Source organism: Somniosus microcephalus, chromosome 25 (assembly GCF_052327205.1).
Source record: "Somniosus microcephalus isolate GS21.2 chromosome 25, FLI_Smic_1.0, whole genome shotgun sequence".
NCBI lineage: Eukaryota > Metazoa > Chordata > Chondrichthyes > Squaliformes > Somniosidae > Somniosus > Somniosus microcephalus.
This window is the reverse complement of record NC_141011.1, coordinates 32,694,313-32,713,373: the sequence shown is the minus strand read 5'-3', so window position 1 is coordinate 32,713,373 and position 19,061 is coordinate 32,694,313. Positions and strand designations below refer to the sequence as shown.

Sequence of the window (19,061 nt, the reverse complement as noted above, 5' to 3'; positions counted from 1 at the left end):
GTGTGATAATATCCTGAGAGGCAAAGTACATGACAAAGTGGAGTATTGCTGGACCGGCTTTGGTAGAGTAACTGCTGTTGGAGGAATTATAACGGTTCTGCTTCTCACATTTAGAATACTTTTGCTAATTGCACCTTTTTTTAATCAAGTGGGGTGGGAATGATTAAAACTTGTTTGAATTCTGTATAATTTGTGCCGTTAACTGGATTTGCTTAACTAAATTGCCTGCTTCTCCGTTTTTGTCCTGCTATTTTTTAAGGTTTGCTTTCACTTGAATTATTCAAATTGGGTTTTTGATGCTCTGATGCTTCTAACCGAATGCTCTGATCTTGTAGGTTCCAACCCTGGGTTCTCAGGAAGGGGCCTTCGAGAATGTGCGGATGAACTACAGTGGGGACCAAGGGCAGACGATCCGGCAGCTAATCAGTGCACACGTGCTTCGCCGTGTGGCGATGTGCGTCCTCTCCTCTCCTCACGGCCGACGACAGCACCTGGCTGTTAGCCACGAGAAGGGAAAGGTGCGTTTTATTATCACATTTGGTTTTGAATGTTTCTTGGAACAGAATTTACAGTAATTCACATTTTAGACCTTTTTCATATGTTAATGAAATGTGGGCAACACTGACGAGGCTGCATTTAGTTGCCTTGACCACTGAGTACAGGAAACTTTCGTTTAAACGGAGGTTAAATCTCCGGAATGCTCTATCCACCGGCAAAATTCAGGAGTCGGTTCAGATAACTTTTTTTACTTTTCGTTGCTTTTTTTCACCATTCGTGGCTCTGCAAGCGTCTAGCTGAAGCTGTTGCTTAGCTACAGAGATGCTTGCAAGTTGCGCCAACTGTTTTGAGGCTGTAGCAACAGGGTTTGTTGCTTCAGACGGAGCTCTGAGCTCCGTATGTTTTAACATTAGCGCTCGTTTCTCCGGCAGTGTTGATCGACCGGCACCAGCTCGGTCCCGTCAGTGCCGGATACCAGAAAGTTTCCTGTAGCTTGTTAGGCATTCAAAAGCTCTGAGCCAACCACATGGTGTGGGACTAAAGTCACGTACAGACCAGGCCAGGTGTCAACATTCTTTCCCTAATGGACATTAATGACCCAGTTAGATTTTTAGGCAAACCTGGCAGATGCCATTTCGCAAGTTGCCAGATTTATTGAATTCACTTTCACAATTTGCTCTGTTGGGATTTGAACTGATGACACCGACAACAACAACTTACATTTGTATAGTACCATTAATGTAGAAATAACATCCCAAGGTGCTTCACAGAGACAGAAGGAGAAAGTGAGCCCTGAGCCAAAGAAAGATATTAGGATGGGTAACCAGTAGCTAGATGAGAGGTGGGTTTTAAGGAGGGTCTTAAAAAGAGGAGAGGTCGATGAAGAGGCAGAGAGGTTTGAGGAGGGAATTCTAGATTGTGGGGCCTGGGCGATGAGGGCACGGCTGCCAATGGTGGACAAAGGGATGCACAAGAGTTAGAGGAGCAGAGAGTTTGGGGTCGGGTTGTAGGGCTGGAGAAGGAGACAGAGATAAGGAGGGACAAGACCATGAAAGGATTTAAACACAAGGATGAGAATTTCAAACTCGAGGTGTTGGGAGACCAGGAGCCAATGTAGGTCAGAGAGGACAGGAGGCTGGGTGAGCGGGACTTGGTGTGGGATATAGTATAAGGGGATCCAAGTTTTGGATAGGCTGATGTTTATGGAGGGTAGAGGATGGGATGCCGGTCAGGAGAGCATTGGACAATCTGGAGATGCCAAAGGCATGGATGAGGGTTTCAGCAGCAGATGGGCAGGGGCAGAGACAGGCGATGTTGTGGAGGTGGAAGTAGGCGGTCTTTTTGATGGGGAGGATATGAGGTTGGAAACTCTGCTCAGGGTCCAATTAGTTGCGAACTGTCTGCCGGGGAGGGGAATGGAATCGGCAGCTTATCCAAGACTGGATGTCAGACAAGTAGTCTATTGGAGCTCTGATTTTTCATAGCAGTGTAAGGGATGTATCCACACAACTGATCTTCAGTTCAAACTTGATGTCGCTTGTTTCTCACTTGTTGCAGATCACAGTGCTCCAACTGTCAGCTTTACTCAAACAGGCTGACTCAAGCAAACGCAAACTGACACTGACTCGTCTAGCTTCAGCTCCGGTTCCTTTCACTGTTCTGAGTCTGACTGGGAACCCATGTAATGAAGATTACCTTGCCGTGTGTGGACTCAAGGTAAGTGGTGTCTGAAACCTTCAGAAAGACATACATACCTCTTGTTGAATTTGTTTAGATGGGATTGTGTCCTGTGTCGAGGGACACAATTCCATCTGGTTCACATACACAAATCTTTGAAGGTGACAGGACAAGTTAATACGGCTGTTCAAAAAAGTATACGGGCTCCTTGGCTTTCTAAATAGAGGCATAGAGTACAAAAGCAAGGAAGTTATGCTAAACCTTTATAAATCACTGATTAGGCATCAGCTGGAGAATTGTGTCCAATTCTGGGCACCACACTTTAGGATGTCAAGGTCTGAGAGAGGCTGCAGGGATGTACTAGAATGGTACCAGTGATGAGGGATTTCAGTTATGTGGAGAGACTAGAGAAGCTGTGATTGTTCTTCTTGGAGCAGAGAAGGTTAAGGGGAAATTTAAGAGGTGTTCAAAATTATGAGGAGTTTTGATAGAGTAGATAGGGAGGAACTGTTTCCACTGGCAGGAGTGTCAGTAACCAGAAGAGACAGATTTAAGATAACTGGCAAAAAGCCCAGGAGGAAAGAACAGTTTTTACACAGTGAGTTATTGTGATTTGAATGCACTGCCTGAAAGAGTGTGGTGGAAGCAGATTCAATAGTAACTTTCAAAAGGGAATTGGATAAATACTTAAAACTGAGAAATTTGCAGAGCTATGGGGAAAGACCAGGAGAGTGGGACTAATGGGCAGAATGGTCTCCTTCTGTGCTGTATGATTTTGTTTATTTTTTTTCTTTTGAATGAAAATTTAAGCTGCAGTCTGAGGCTTTTATTATGAAATTTATTCCTTCAAAGTGACCTCCCCTTCTCCATTCAGTTACCACCTTCACTACCAGTGGTGTTGTGCAGAGTGTCGGCAACTCTATATACAAAGATATGAAAATAACCGAAAGAAATGAGAGGTATTTTGTTGCCATTTAAGAACTATTTTTGGACCTCCTTGTGGCTAGGCCAGTGAACGTGCCAGTCATTGTGATACAGTATTGAGCCAGTCTAGCACAGACACATCCCAGATGGGATCTTTTAGAGGTAGATAAGATACTTAATAGGAAAAAATAAATGCAGAACAATACTTTCAGATATGAACAGGCAGAAGGACAAGAGGGTACAGATTCAAGGTTCTGAAGTTTAGGGCAAACATGAGTAAGTTTTTTTAGAGGGAGATCAGCAGCTGGGATGGTTGTCAGGAATAAATCGCGATTTACAGCGCAGGAGGAGGCCATTCGGCCCATCTTGCCTGCTCGCTCTCTGAAAGAGCTGATCCACTTAGTCCCTGCCCTGTCCCTGTATCCTTTTTTTAAAAAAAAATCATTTTTAACTAGTTATTAACTTCCCTTTTAAAAGCTATTATGGATTCTAACAACCCCCTGATTTTTAAAAAAAATCCCCATATCTTTCCCTTCATTCTTTTGGTGATGATTTTAAATCTATGCCCTCCAGTTACCAACTTGCCAACCAGTGGAAATAGTTTTTCCTGATTTACTCTATCAAAACCGTTCAGGATTTTGAACACTTATCAAATCCCCTCAAAAAAATATTTTTTTTTCCCCACACGGAGGGTTGTTAAGATCAGGGATGCACTACCTGAACGGGTGGTGGAAGCAGATTCCGGAGAAACATTCAAAAGGCAATTGGACATGTACTTGAAGAGGAATAATTTGCAGGGTTGTGGAGAAAACGCTGGTGTGTGGGACTAACTTGGACAGCTCTTTCAAAGAGCCGGCACAGTCACAACAGGCTGAATGGCCTCCTCCTGTGCTGTAAGATTCGATGATTCTATGTTGCCTGTCCTTAATTAACCCTTTTCTTTCTAGGTGAGTTTTGATTTTATCCCATATTATGGCATCTAGAAGCTTGCGTACTACCAATATTGGGCTGACTGGTCTTTGGTTACCTGGGTTCACCCTTTCTCCCTTTTTGAACAGAGGTGTTGCGTTGGCAGCCATCCAGTCCTTGGACATAACTTCCATATCAAAGGATGTTTGAAAGAATGTGATCAGAGCCTCTTCTGTTTCCTTTTGGTTTTTCCTCAGCATTTCTAGGGTGTTGCCGTCAGGGCCCGGTGCTATTTTATGAATTGAAATTTTTTTTTTTTAGTCAGTACCTTGATCTTTCTGTAGTAATTTTTATTTCAAACCTAATTATGTTATGGTCATTGTATGCTAGATATTCTCCCCGTATCTTACCTACTCACTTCACTTCCAGTAGTGTCCCGTTACATGTTGGACTAAAAACGTGAGTCCAGAACATTTAATTAATTTTAGAAACAGCATGATGCTGTAATGGGAAGATGGTAAAGTTGGTCTTCTGGAAGGATATCAAATGTGTTCAACAACTTGTATTTATATAGCGCCTTTAACGTCGTAAAATGTCCCACGACACTTCCTTGGTCCAGCCAGATCTGGCGGTGAATGGCAAAACCAGTTGTCTGTTCAAGTCTGTGCCCCATATCCCATCAGGTCCGTTGAAGGGTGTCTTTATCAGTCAGGAGCCCCTTTAGCGATCCCTACTGAACAGTGGTCATTGAAGGAGGAGAGCATCAAGCTGGTTGTGTTGGCCCCTCAGTCAAATAGCCTGCTGACCTTGCTGTCTAGTTTCACGTGAATAATAGCTCCTTGGGTTAAGGTCCAGATCACTGCTGTTGACCATGGAGCCATGCTTCAACATGATGATCACGTTGGGGAGGGGAGGTGTTTTTTTAACTGTTATCCCCATACCATTTAACATTCTCTGGCTGAGACTATGATATTGCTAACTGACAGTGTTCTGGGTCGCAGTCCATATCTTTCCTAATGGTCCAGCAGAGATCATGAGCTTGTCATGTCATAAATCACCGACATTGCTTCGCTGGGTCATCTCATGAAGATTCCATGTTTAGCATTTTAATACAGGTAGATCGTATAGCAATAACATAACCTGTATCTGCCTCGCTCTCTAGGACTGTCACGTACTGACGTTCAGCAGTTCAGGATCAGTCTCCGATCACCTCGTTCTCCATCCGCAACTCGCTACTGGTAACTTCATCATTAAAGCAGTGTGGCTGCCAGGGTCACAGACAGAGCTTGCGATTATAACAGCAGATTTTGTCAAGGTAAGACTGGGGTAGCAGGGGATAATGTTTTAGCTGCTCTACATTTCCTTCCAACACTGTCTTTCATCCCACCTCAAAATGGAGATGTGCACCTGACTGCAAAAGCTTGTTTATGCCATTTTGGTAAATGTTGCCCATGTCATGATGAGGGGTGTCACGGCTGGAGAATGGAACCTTTCTATTTTATGCCACCCATTATCTGCTTCAGAGTTCTGGGTCAGGTGTCTATGCACCCCACTGTCAGAAGAACATTCCCCCCACCATGTCGCTGAATTCTTTTATGGTCCGCACCAGCTAATCTTGTGTTAAATTAATGGGAGGTTAATTTGCTGCAGGCTACCCAGGAAACTAGGTTGTGACTGCTCAAACTTATTTCTTTCAGGACTCTTGCAGCTTAGAGTGAAGGTACTTTGGCACTGCATTTAAACCCAGGTCCTAGAACGACAAGGGTCCTATTTGTTATACCATCCAGTACCCAAGGGAGGGCTTTATATTTGTTGCCCATTCTCATATCCCTGAGTGGCAGCATTGTACCAAAGCTGTATCCCTCTGCAAGGTAATGATTTACCATGATCTGTAAGAAATGTAATACTGTATTAAGGACATAGAATATCAAAAAATAAATATCCTTAAAAGGACATGTCAGAGCCCAAGTATCTGCTCAGCTCTCCTTATACTGCAGAGGCTAAACTGGTTTTAGTTCTCATTTCAAAGTTGCTTTAAATTAAAATGGAAGCTTTCATGTGGCTCTAGCAACACAAGCTGCTGCTGCAACACGTTATTAACAGGTGAAAAGCCTTGTTTTGTGAAGTTCCTTCACAGGTTGTGTTTTCAACTCTGCTCACAGGTTTATGACTTGTCCACTGATGCCTTGAGTCCGATGTACTATTTCCTTTTGCCGAGCTCGAAGATCCGTGACACAACATTTCTGTTCAACGAGGAAGGGAAGAGTATTATTGTTATCATGTCTTCGGCTGGTTATATCTACACCCAAGTGATGGAGGAAGCAAGCAGTGCTCAGCACGGACCATTCTACGTCACTAACGTGCTTGAAATCACGCACGAGGATCTGAAGGTCTGTGGAAAATGAACGTGTATGCTTACAGTTCTGTACTGTTAAAATGTCTTGTTTTTCTATCTAAGTGTATCATTTTCTGGTTAGCGATGGCCCGATGGGAGGCCTCTTCAATGCAACAGCACAAGCCTACTGGAAAGTGATGAAACTCAGCTGTTGGAGTGACTTGGCTAGGCATTGAACTTGGGTTGTCAGGGTACGGAAACCTGATGGTGAAGGCATTGGACTTGCAACCCATAGGTTGGAAATTCAAATCCCAATTTGGCAAATTGTGAAATTGAAATCAATAAATCTGGTAATTTAGGGTTGGCAAGGAAAAAAACTTGCCTGCCCTCTCTGGTCTGATCTGTGTGTGACTCCAGGGCAAATATGTCCTGTTTAATCTAGAAATCACCCTGAGAAGCAATTTGTTCTGCAGGTTGCTCAGTTCATAGTTAGACAAGGACAGCCATCACCCGAGGAGCCTTTTGGTCCTGTCTTTGTGCTGCAGAAGGTCCTTTATCCATTGAGCAAGAGCCTTAACCCTAACCTCTGCCCCTCTTCCATGTCAAGGATTGACCCATCGAGCTACCAAACAAAACTACCACTTCAAATCAAGGCCTTGCCCACCTTGGTGCTGGTGTCGCATTGTTTGAGCTGCGAGGTCTCCTGTGCTCAATGAGTGAAGCCATTATAACATTTCCAGTTAGAATATCTCTAGGACATATTGGATAATGCCCATTATTTCAAGCTAATCTGGTATGCAAGAAACACAGACATTAGAAGCAGCACTCTTAAGTGGATACAGCCAAAAAATTGCTAATGGAATACTGTGTTTTATGGCAAGGAGTATAATATATTATTGTACAATATAAATGTTGAGATGCAACAGTAAATCTATATACAACTAAGAACGTTTAAGAATGAGTTAGAGGTGGTTGAAGGAAAGGGGGAATCGAGGGGTATGGCAACTGGGCGGGCACATGGGATTAGGATACTGCACGTGTGAAGGATGAACATCAACAAAGACTGGTTGGGCGGAATGGTCAGTTTCCATGTTGTAGTTTCTATGCAAGTCTGTATGCTCGTGCTCAGAGTTACAGAAGTGTTTTGTTTTCATTCTTGGGATGTGCGATTGCTGGAAAGGCCGGCATTTATTGCCCATCCCCAGTTGTCCTGAGAAGGTGCTGATTTAACAGGCTTGCTGGGTCACTTCAGAGGGCAGATAAGAGTCAACCATGTTGGTGTGGGACTGGAGTTGCATATAAGGCAAACCGGGTAAAGACAGCAGGTTTCCTTCCCTAAAGGACATTAGTGAACCAGTTGGCTTTTTACGACAATCCAACAGCTTCATGGTCACTTTTACTGATACCAGCGTTTTATTTTCAGATTTTTCAAACACTCAAACTGCCATGGTGGGATTTAAACTCTCATTCTCTGGATTACTTGTCCAGCAACATAATCACTGCACTACCACATACCATTTTTATTGGTGTGGTCTTTGCACCCCAATGCAAATGTTAAAATATTTAGTGCTTTAACCCATTGATTGGATGGTTGTGTAAATATATTCTGTTCCATGTATACACCTGGACATAGTTCTTTCTCCTTTTCTTTCTAGGACAGTAATGGGCAGATTGCTGGTGGTGGTGTCTCTGTCTATTACTCCCATGTTCTGCAGATGCTGTTTTTCAGTTACAGTCAGGGCAAGTCCTTTGCTGCCATGTTAAGTCGCAACACACTGGAAGTGCAACATCTGTTCCCAATCAACTTGAAGAGGTGAGTGACGCCCGGGGCCCGTCACACGGGAGGTGGGTGACGCCCGGGGCCCGTCACACGGGAGGTGAGTGACGCCCGGGGCCCGTCACACGGGAAGTGAGTGACGCCCGGGGCCCGTCACACGGGAGGTGAGTGACGCCCGGGGCCCGTCACACGGGAAGTGAGTGACGCCCGGGGCCCGTCACACGGGAGGTGAGTGACGCCCGGGGCCCGTCACACGGGAGGTGAGTGACGCCCAGGGCCCGTCACACGGGAGGTGAGTGACGCCCGGGGCCCGTCACACGGGAGGTGAGTGACGCCCCGGGGCCCGTCACACGGGAGGTGAGTGACGCCCCGGGGCCCGTCACACGGGAGGTGAGTGACTCCCCGGGGCCCGTCACACGGGAGGTGAGTGACGCCCGGGGCCCGTCACACGGGAGGTGAGTGACGCCCGGGGCCCGTCACACGGGAGGTGAGTGACGCCCGGGGCCCGTCACACGGGAGGTGAGTGACGCCCGGGGCCCGTCACACGGGAGGTGAGTGACGCCCGGGGCCCGTCACACGGGAGGTGAGTGACGCCCCGGGGCCCGTCACACGGGAGGTGAGTGACGCCCCGGGGCCCGTCACACGGGAGGTGAGTGACTCCCCGGGGCCCGTCACACGGGAGGTGAGTGACGCCCGGGGCCCGTCACACGGGAGGTGAGTGACGCCCGGGGCCCGTCACACGGGAGGTGAGTGACGCCCGGGGCCCGTCACACGGGAGGTGAGTGACGCCCGGGGCCCGTCACACGGGAGGTGAGTGACGCCCGGGGCCCGTCACACGGGAGGTGAGTGACGCCCGGGGCCCGTCACACGGGAGGTGAGTGACGCCCGGGGCCCGTCACACGGGAGGTGAGTGACGCCCGGGGCCCGTCACACGGGAGGTGAGTGACGCCCGGGGCCCGTCACACGGGAGGTGAGTGACGCCCGGGGCCCGTCACACGGGAGGTGAGTGACGCCCGGGGCCCGTCACACGGGAGGTGAGTGACGCCCGGGGCCCGTCACACGGGAGGTGAGTGACGCCCGGGGCCCGTCACACGGGAGGTAGAAACATAGAAGATAGGAGCAGGAGTCGGCCATTCGGCCCCTCGAGCCTGTTCCACCATTTAATGAGGTCATGGCTGATCATCCAAATTCAGTACCCTGTCCCTGCTTTCTCCCCATATCCCTTGATCCCTTTAGCCTGAAGAAATATATCTAACTCCTCCTTGAATATATTTAATAAGTTGGCCTCAACTGCCTTCTGTGGTAGAGAATTCCACAGGTCCATCACTCTCTGGGTGAAGAAATTCCTCCTCATCTCAGTCCTAAATGGCTTACCCTTTATCCTTAGACTGTGACCCCTGGTTCTGGACTCCCCTGCCATCGGGAACATCCTTCCTGCATCTAGTCTGTCTAGGCCTGTTAGAATTTTATAAGTTTCAATGAGATCCCCTCTCATTGTTCTAAACTCTAGCGAATATAAGCCAAATCGACCGAATACGTCATTCCTGCCATCCCAGGTATCAGTCTGGTGAATCTTCGCTGCACTCCCTCCATAGCAAGAACATCCTTCCTCAGATAAGGCGACCAAAACTGCACACAATACTCAGGATGTGGTCTCACCAAGGCCCTGTACAACTGCAGCAAGACATTCTTGTTCCTGTACTCGAATCCTCTCGCTACGAAGGTCAACATACCATTTGCCTCCTTAACCGCCTGCTGCACCTACATGCTTACCTTCAGCGACTGGTGCACAAGGACACCCAGGTCTCGTTGCGCTTCTCCTTTTCCCAATCTGTTGCCGTTCAGATAATCTGTCTTCCTGTTTTTGCCACCAAAGTGGATAACCTCGCATTTATCCATATTGTACTGCATCTGCCCAATCACCCAACCTGTCCAAATCATACTGGAGTTTCTCTGCATCCTCCTCACCGCACACACGCCCACCTAGCTTTGTGTCGTCTGCAAACTTGGAGATATTACATCTAGCTCCCTCGTCTAGATCATTAATATATATTGTGAATAGCTGGGGTCCAAGGACCGATCCCTGCGGTACCCCACTAGTCACTGCCTGCCACTCGGAAAAAGGTCCGTTTATTCCAACTCTTTGCTTCCTGTCTACCAACCAGTTCTCTATCCAAGTCAGTACCTTACCCCCAATCCCATGTGCTTTAACTTTGCACGCCAATCTCTTATGCGGGACCTTATCGAAAGCCTTCTGAAAGTTCTAATACACCACATCCACTGGTTCTCCCTTATCTATTCTACCAGTCACATCCTCAAAAAATTCCAGTAGATTAGTCAAGCATGATTTACCTTTTGTAAATCCATGTTGACTTTGTCTGATCCTGTCACTGTTTTCCAAGTGCTATGCTATTACATCTTTTATAATGAGCTCTAGCATTTTCCCCACTACCGATGTCAGGCTCACCAGTCTATAATTCCCCGTTTTCTCTCTACCACCTTTTTTTAATAGTGGGGTAACATTAGCTACCCTCCAATCCATGGGAACTATTCCAGAGTCTCTCGAATTTTGGAAGATGACCAGCAATGCATCTACTATTTCTAGGGCCACTTTCTTAATTACCCTAGGATGTAGATTATCAGGCCCTGGGGATTTATCGGCCTTCAATGCCGTCAATTTCCCTAACACCATTTCCCTACAAATACTGATTTCATTCAATTCCTCCCTCTCATTAGACCCTATGTTCCCCGACATCTCTGGGAGGTTATTTGTGTCCTCCTTTGTGAAGACAGAACCAAAGTATGTATTTAGTTGGTCAGCCATTTCTTTGTTCCCCATTATAAATTCCCCTGACTCTGACTGCAAGGGACCTACGCTTGATTTCACCAAGCTTATTCTCATTCTATTTCCCCCCCTGTTAATTAATCCCTTTGTCCTTCTTTGCTGAATCCTAAACTGCTCCTAATCCTCAGGTTTGCTTCTTTTTCTGGCCAATTTATATGTCCTCTCCTTGGATCTTATGCGATCCCTAATTTCCCTCGTTAGCCACGATTGAGTCACTTTTTTGTTTTATTTTTATGCCAAACAGGGATGAACAAATTCTGTATTTCATCCATGTGATCTTTAAATGTTTGCCATTGCCTATCCACCATCAACCCTTTAGGTAACGTTCCCCAATCCATCCTAGCCAGCTCGCGCCTCATACCATTGTAGTTTCCTTTATTTAAATTCAGGACCCTAGTCCCGAGGTGAGTGACGCCCGGGGCCTGTCGCACGTGAGGTGAGTGGTGACCAGGGGCTGTCACACGGGAAGTGAGTGACGCCCAGGGAATGTCTCACTCTCCAGTCCTCATTCTCCCCTCTCTCTCTCTCTGTCATTCTGTCTCTCTTCCTCCCTCTCACTCTACCCCTCCCTCCTCTCTCTCTCGCTCTCTCTCTCTCTCTCCCCACCCCTCTCTCACTCTCTCTCTATCTCCCCTCTCCCTCTCTCTGTCCCCTCTCCCTCTCTCTGTCCCCTCTCCCCCTCTCTGTCCCCCCCTCCCCCTCTCTGTCCCCCCTCCCCCTCTCTGTCTCCCCCTCTCTGTCTCCCCCACTCTGTCCCCCCCTCCCCCACTCTGTCCCCCCCTCCCCCTCTCTGTCCCCCCCTCCCCCTCTCTGTCCCCCCCTCCCCCTCTCTGTCCCCCCCTCCCCCTCTCTGTCCCCCCCTCCCCCTCTCTGTCCCCCCCTCCCCCTCTCTGTCCCCCCCTCCCCCTCTCTGTCCCCCCCTCCCCCTCTCTGTCCCCCCCTCCCCCTCTCTGTCCCCCCCTCCCCCTCTCTGTCCCCCCCTCCCCCTCTCTGTCCCCCCCTCCCCCTCTCTGTCCCCCCTCCCCCTCTCTGTCCCCCCCTCCCCCTCTCTGTCCCCCCCTCCCCCTCTCTGTCCCCCCCTCCCCCTCTCTGTCCCCCCCTCCCCCTCTCTGTCCCCCCCTCCCCCTCTCTGTCCCCCCCTCCCCCTCTCTGTCCCCCCCCTCCCCCTCTCTGTCCCCCCCCTCCCCCTCTCTGTCCCCCCCTCCCCCTCTCTGTCCCCCCCCTCCCCCTCTCTGTCCCCCCCTCCCCCTCTCTGTCCCCCCCTCCCCCTCTCTGTCCCCCCCTCCCCCTCTCTGTCCCCCCCTCCCCCTCTCTGTCCCCCCCTCCCCCTCTCTGTCCCCCCCTCCCCCTCTCTGTCCCCCCCTCCCCCTCTCTGTCCCCCCCTCCCCCTCTCTGTCCCCCCCTCCCCCTCTCTGTCCCCCCCTCCCCCTCTCTGTCCCCCCCTCCCCCTCTCTGTCCCCCCCTCCCCCTCTCTGTCCCCCCCTCCCCCTCTCTGTCCCCCCCTCCCCCTCTCTGTCCCCCCCTCCCCCTCTCTGTCCCCCCCTCCCCCTCTCTGTCCCCCCCTCCCCCTCTCTGTCCCCCCCTCCCCCTCTCTGTCCCCCCCTCCCCCTCTCTGTCCCCCCCTCCCCCTCTCTGTCCCCCCCTCCCCCTCTCTGTCCCCCCCTCCCCCTCTCTGTCCCCCCTCCCCCTCTCTGTCCCCCCCTCCCCCTCTCTGTCCCCCCCCTCCCCCTCTCTGCCCCCCCCTCCCTCTCGCGCTCTCTCTTTCTGCCCCCCCCCCCCCCGCCTCACTGTCTTCCCTTCTCTCGGGTGGGGGGGGTGCCCTCTCTCCTCCCAGCCCCCACCATCGCTCTTGTACCTCACTCTCATCTCTCACTCTCTCCCTCCCCGGCTCGCACTCACTCCCTTCCCTCTCCCTCCCCCCTCTCGCTCGCGCGCGCTCTAGCTCACAAACGCTTGCTCCCTTCCCCGCGACAGCTCTCTCTCCCCCCCCCTCGGACCACAACTTCAGGATGTAGCGCATGCGCATCCTAAAGCGGAAATCCTGAAGTTACGGTCAGTCATTCACTGCTCCGACACAGGCTGTGCTGTGGACCCCCACTCCCCCATAGCCGGCAATCGGTGTAGTCGGGGAACTCAGTGAAAATGATGAAAACTTGGGCTTTTCCACGGTAATATTGCTGTTAAATACCCCATTAAAAGTTAGACCTTGTTGGATTAGGTGTAACTGGGGTTTTAACAGCGTATTGACTGCTAAACAAGCGTTATGGCCCTAAAAAATCATTTAATTTTGTGGAGTGGCACATTTCTCCATTGCAATAAAAATTACAATTTTTAAGAAACTTAAAAAAAAAAAGTTATCTTTTTAAAAAGTTTGTTCATATTTATTTCAGTTCTCCCATTTCCCCATGTGAGAGCCCCAATCTTTGTTTTGCTTTCTAACATTTAAAAAAAATATCAGAATAAAATGAGCTTTTTCACTTCCTGGTTCCCTGTCTGAGAATTATGCATTGCGATTGGCTGCTTAGACAATTTGTTGACGTCGCAGCAGCTCTGGCTATGGAATTCCCACGACACTACACTGATCTCAATTGAAGGTTGAAAAAATCAAACTTCTCACCACATAAATCGCAAGGTCTTTGGACAGCTTTCTTTGGGGCCAGCGGCAGACGCCTTTACTTCGCCGCTGACTGCAAATTATGGGCCCATGTTTTTTTGCATCATCTCCTCTATCTGTATGATTCACCTTGTACTCCTTTATTTTTCTCTCTGCAGTTCAAATGGTGGCAGTGGGAAGACTGTTCCTGCTCTATGCCAGTGGTCAGAGGTGATGAACCATCCTGGCCTGGTCTGCTGTGTCCAACAGACCACCGGAATTCCACTCGTCATCATGGTCAAACCGGACACCTTCCTCATCCAGGAGATCAAAACTCTACCGGCCAAAGCCAAGGTCAGTCACCGTCTCGGTGAATATGGACCTTCAACCAATTGATGAATTCGATCCTTTTATATTAGTGTTACCAATTGTAGATTTGCTCTGAATCAGTCTTTTGGATACATTAATGATCTGTAACTATATATCTGCAAAATACACAAGCCTCTCGTGCAGTTTAGTGCAGATTATTTTAAATTCGCCTAGTGTAACATAACGGTACTGGAACCAAGCAATCCTGAGAGAAGTTTAGTACCTTGGGAAGCGAGGCACAGCTGCAGATATCGCTACTGTGTATAAATGAAATAGGCTGCCGAGCCCCCAGTCCAGAAACAGTGCTGCGCAATGATTGCTATTTATTAGATTCCACTGCTAGCTTCAGATTCAGCTTTTTCCTCTGCTTTCATTGCCTTATTGCGAGTCGGAGCTGGTGACTCAGTGCAGTTGCTGACCTGAAGATTGCAGCAGCTGTTTTCACTGTTCAGACTGCAGTGAAGGGGGAGGACACCTCCATCCTCCTGCAGCCGAGTTATTCAGCTGGTGGTTCTCTGGTGATTTGCCCTCCACAATCCTGTGCTCTTTTCCTAAATTTAGATATAATAAAGTATAGTTAAAACCAAAAATGACTGAAAATACACGGCAGGTGCATCAGATATGAAAGAGAAAAGATAGTTTAATATTTCATCAGTACCAGCATGGGCAGGTAGGAGAAGCCACTTTATATGACTGCCCAAAATAATGAGGGAAGGGGAGAATCACAATTAAAGGTCACAAGTACAGAAATGTTAAGTACTATTACAAAGAGACAGCTGATGGGTATAACACCTTGGAAACAGAGTTCCCCGCCTCCCCTTTTCAGTTCCAATGGAAGGTTACCGCCTGTCCTTTCAGGGTTTTCCCATTGGCTCACTTTATGCAGTGAGCAGATGAGCCATACGGAACAGGAATGTATCAGGTTTGATCGCTGATGGGGATGCTATGGTTTACTTTATCCCCTCCCTAATTCAGAATTCCTAATCAGCCAGGGTTCCTGTTCCTGATCACTGACCAGTGACGCTTGCAGGAAAGTGCACGTGTGAATGTCAGCGAGGACAGGATCAGGATTGTCTGTGATGCCCCTGCGATTAAACTAGGTTGTTAGCACTCAAGTCAAACTGGCACATGAATATTGACAACTAACCAGAAGGCAACTGGTGCCCAGGTTCATATTTCAGTGGATACCTTTCATTACAATGAAGGGAGGGTATTGTATTCACCAGCTGCCTCTTTTTATATTACTTCGCATTTCTGTACTTGTGACCTTTGCTTGTGGTTCTTCATTACTTTGGACAATCCCATAAAAGGCTTCTGACTAATGTGCGAATGATTGATGGAAAAATAGAGGGACCAAAGAGTGAACTGCTTCAGGAGAAATGGGAAAAGTAGTGAACGAAAAAGAAAAATCTCAGGAAGGAACTTAAAACAATAAGGTGCCGCATAAAAGGTTACTGCACAAGATAGGAGCTCACGGTGTTGGGGGTAATATATTCGATTGGATAGAGGATTGGCTAACTAACAGAAAACAGAGAGCTGGAATAAATGGATCATTTTCCAGTTGGCAAACTGTAACTAGTGGAATGCCACAGGGATCAGTGCTGGGGCCTCAACTACTTACAATCTATATTAATGACTTGGATGAAGGGACCGAGTGTACTGTGGCCAAATTTGCTGATGATACAAAGCTAGGTGGGAAAGCAAGTTGTGAGGAGGACACAAAGAGTCTGCAAAGGGATATAGACAGGTTCAGTGAATGGGCAAACATTGGCAGATGGAGTATAATGTGGGAAAATGTGAGGTTATCCACTTTGGTAAGAAGAATAAAAAAGCAAAATATTTAAATGGAGAGCGACTACCTAATGCTGCGGTACAGAGGGATCTGGGGTCCTCGTACATGTAACACAAGAAATTAGCATGCAGGTGCAGCAAGTAATTAGGAAGGCAAATGGAATATTGGCCTTTATTGCAAGGGGGATGGAGTATAAAAGTAGGGAAATCTTGCTACAACTGTACAGGGCGTTGGCGAGACCACACCTAGAGTACTGTGTACAGTTTTGGTCTCCTTATTTAAGGAAGGATATACTTGCATTAGAGGCAGTTCAGAGGAAGTTCACTAGGTTGATTCCTGAGTTGAAGGGGTTGTCTTATGAGGAAAGGTTGACCAGGCTGGGCCTATACTCATTGGTGTTTAGAAGAATGAGAGGTGATCTTATTGATTCTGAAGGGGCTTGACAGGGTAGATGCAGAGAGGATGTTTCCCCTCGTGGGGGTATCTAGAACTAGGGGGCATAGTTTCAGAATAAGGGGTTGCCCATTTAAAACGGAGATGAGGAGGAATTTCTTCTCTGAGGGTCGCGAATCTTTGGAATTCTCTACCCCAGAGAACTGTGGAGGCGGAGTCATTGAATATATTCAAGGTGAAGATAGACAGATTTTTGAAAAACAGGGGAATCGAGTGTTATGGAGAGCGGGCAGGAAAGTGGAGTTAAGGCCAAGATCAGATCAACCATGATCTTATCGAATGGCGGGGCAGGCTCGAGGGGCCGTATAGCCTACTCCTGATCCTATTCCTTATGTTCTTATTTCCAGATACTTTGCATTTCCAGCATTTTCTAACTTCAGATTTCCAGTGTTCAGTTTTTATTGTGACTGCAAATGTAGCCACAGTGGTGTTGTAAAGATCCTTCAACTGCTAGGTGTATGAGTATAGTCATAAAACAAGGAAATAATATTGACATTCGAACATTAGTTAGAGCACTTTGTGTGCTATTTTGGACAAGATTATAGATGCTGGAAAGGTTCTGAAATGATTGCAGGTTTCAGAGAGTGGGCTAAGGAAACTTGCTTATTCCCATTGGAAAGTAGATTTGGGGAAGGTCTCAAATTTAGAAACGGATAAATTAATGTAGCGAACCAAAGGAGGCGATTTATTATACATGAAAGAAAACGGGCGGCAAACTTGAAAAACATCTACATTAGAGTGGACAGTCAATTAGAGCAAACACAGATGCAGCATTCTAAGGGAAATTTTGAATGATTCAGTAAACAGTGGGAAGAGGAGGAAAAGATGAAAATGGTCAGATTAACAAGTAAACCGCGTCTTGGCGGAAGGAGTTTAAAAGAGCCTTTCCTTGTTCTACATTTTTATGTCCTTGTCTTTTACCCCGCTTCATGTTTTAGATCCAGGACATGGTTGCAATTCGCCACACAGCCAGCAACGATCAGCAAAGAACTACCATGATACTCCTGTGTGAGGACGGCAGCCTGCGCATCTATATGGCAAATGTCGAGAACACTTCCTATTGGTTACAGCCTTCGCTGCAGCCCAGCAGCGTCATCAGCATCTTGAAACCAGTCCGCAAGCGCAAGACTGCAGCTGCCAGTAAGGGTGTTTACTTGGAAATACTCTGCTTAGGTTAAAGAGAGAGAAACATTGCCACCACACAACACAGAAATACGCATGAGTATAGTGACCGCTCAGCCCTTGTACATGAGAAACCTGTGTACCTCGTACGGAAACGTTATACTGGGCTAGGCTTTTAATTGCTGTTCACACTGTTCTCGTGCTTGAAGTGAAGGGGATGATCTCTTCAGGGCCTCTTTTAAAAATCACAGGATTGAAGTTTGCATTCTATTTTTCTGTTGAGTTACTAAATCCAGCAATGAGAGAGAACGGAATTGATGAACACAGCTGAAAAGGCATGAATTGCCCTCGAGTTAATTACAGCCCCTCTACTGGAGCTATTTCTGCTCCCTGTGCACTGCCATCTTCAAACTCCTCTCAGCCAGTTCCTCTCATATCAAAGCAATAGGTGAATAAAGCATAAGGGATGTTAAGAATTATTCTAATTTTATTTCAATCTGGTGGTGGTGCTGAGACTTCTGTTTCAGATGTTTCCACTGTGAGATTTAGCAGCTGCTGCTTTTGCAGTCCTGTATATTCTTGAGCTGGATAGTAATTACAAACTTTGGAATCTTGTAATAAAAGTTGGTACAGTAATATGTTACAATGTCTGTCTCCAAGGAATTCCCCCTTTACACATACTTCTGCAATAAACAAACTTCTAGAAATATACAACAGGCCAGTCAGCATCTGAAAGGGAGATTCAGGTTAATGTTTACGGTGGGCTCCTCCATCAGACTGGCTCTGGTTACAACCAGACAGATTTATTCCACACTATGTGTATAAAAGCACTCCTGACAATATTAATCATTCACAGTTAAAATAAGAATGTCATTTGTTTTGATTCACAGATGCATATTATATAAATATTGACAAGTCCTACAAGTCGGGGTCTATTCTGAAATACATGTGCATTTATTTGTGAATGTTTAATTTTACAATTAACACTTTGGAATCCAAAAATCTTAATGCCACCGCCCCCCCCAGTGTTTTGCAATGTTAGATAATCTTCGAACTGACTGCATCAATGTAGAGCCAGCACTCGATAGTTAGAATTTTGCACAGAAGTGTCAGATAAAAGGAAAGTTTTTTTTTTTCTCAACTTTATAAGGTTGTCTTTGGTAGCATCCTGAGTAACTGATTTATAATTGATGGGCTTCTTTTGGTGTCTCTGTTCACAGCGACTCGCACCCCCAGTCAGGTAACATTTCCGATTGATTTCTTTGAACACAACCAGCAGCTGACTGACGTTGAATTTGGGGGAAATGACTTGCTACAGGTGTACAACATGCAACAAATTAAACATCGACTGAACTCCACGGGCATGTACGTGGCCAGCACAAAGGTATGAGTCCACTAGATGACACCCACTGATAATCTCTAGAGAAAGCACCAGCTCTTTTCAAAATAGGTTTTGCTCATTTTTGATCTGTTGATGTCAACTAGTTGTCAAATCCCACCCACCCTTCAATATTTCCATACATGTGTAGGAAGTATGCAAGAAACATGAAAAGTGTAGACAATGAATCATAGAATGATACAGCAAGGAGGAGGCCATTGAGGCCATCGTGTCTGTGCCGGCTTTTTGAAAGAGCTCTCCAATTAGTCCCACTCCCCTGCTCTTTCCCCATAGCCCTGCAAATTTCACATTTTCAAGTATATATCTAATTCCCTATTGAAAGTTACTATTGAATCTGCTTCCACCATCCTTTCAAGCAGTGCATTGCA

At 47.2% G+C, this 19,061-nt stretch overlaps 1 protein-coding gene across 4 annotated transcripts in view; it reads left to right on the top strand.

Moving 5' to 3' along the window:
- The window catches only part of ubr4 (ubiquitin protein ligase E3 component n-recognin 4), a 195,760-nt gene that overhangs the window by 70,994 nt on the left and 105,705 nt on the right, over positions 1-19,061 (top strand). For all 4 annotated transcript variants that reach the window (XM_085967122.1, XM_085967121.1, XM_085967120.1 and 1 more), the window contains 8 exons: positions 336-518; positions 2,056-2,214; positions 5,171-5,323; positions 6,171-6,398; positions 7,999-8,156; positions 13,738-13,912; positions 17,111-17,312; positions 18,515-18,678. In XM_085967122.1, coding sequence (XP_085823248.1) covers positions 336-518; positions 2,056-2,214; positions 5,171-5,323; positions 6,171-6,398; positions 7,999-8,156; positions 13,738-13,912; positions 17,111-17,312; positions 18,515-18,678 — 1,422 coding nt within the window. The remainder of the gene's footprint in view (positions 1-335; positions 519-2,055; positions 2,215-5,170; positions 5,324-6,170; positions 6,399-7,998; positions 8,157-13,737; positions 13,913-17,110; positions 17,313-18,514; positions 18,679-19,061) is intronic.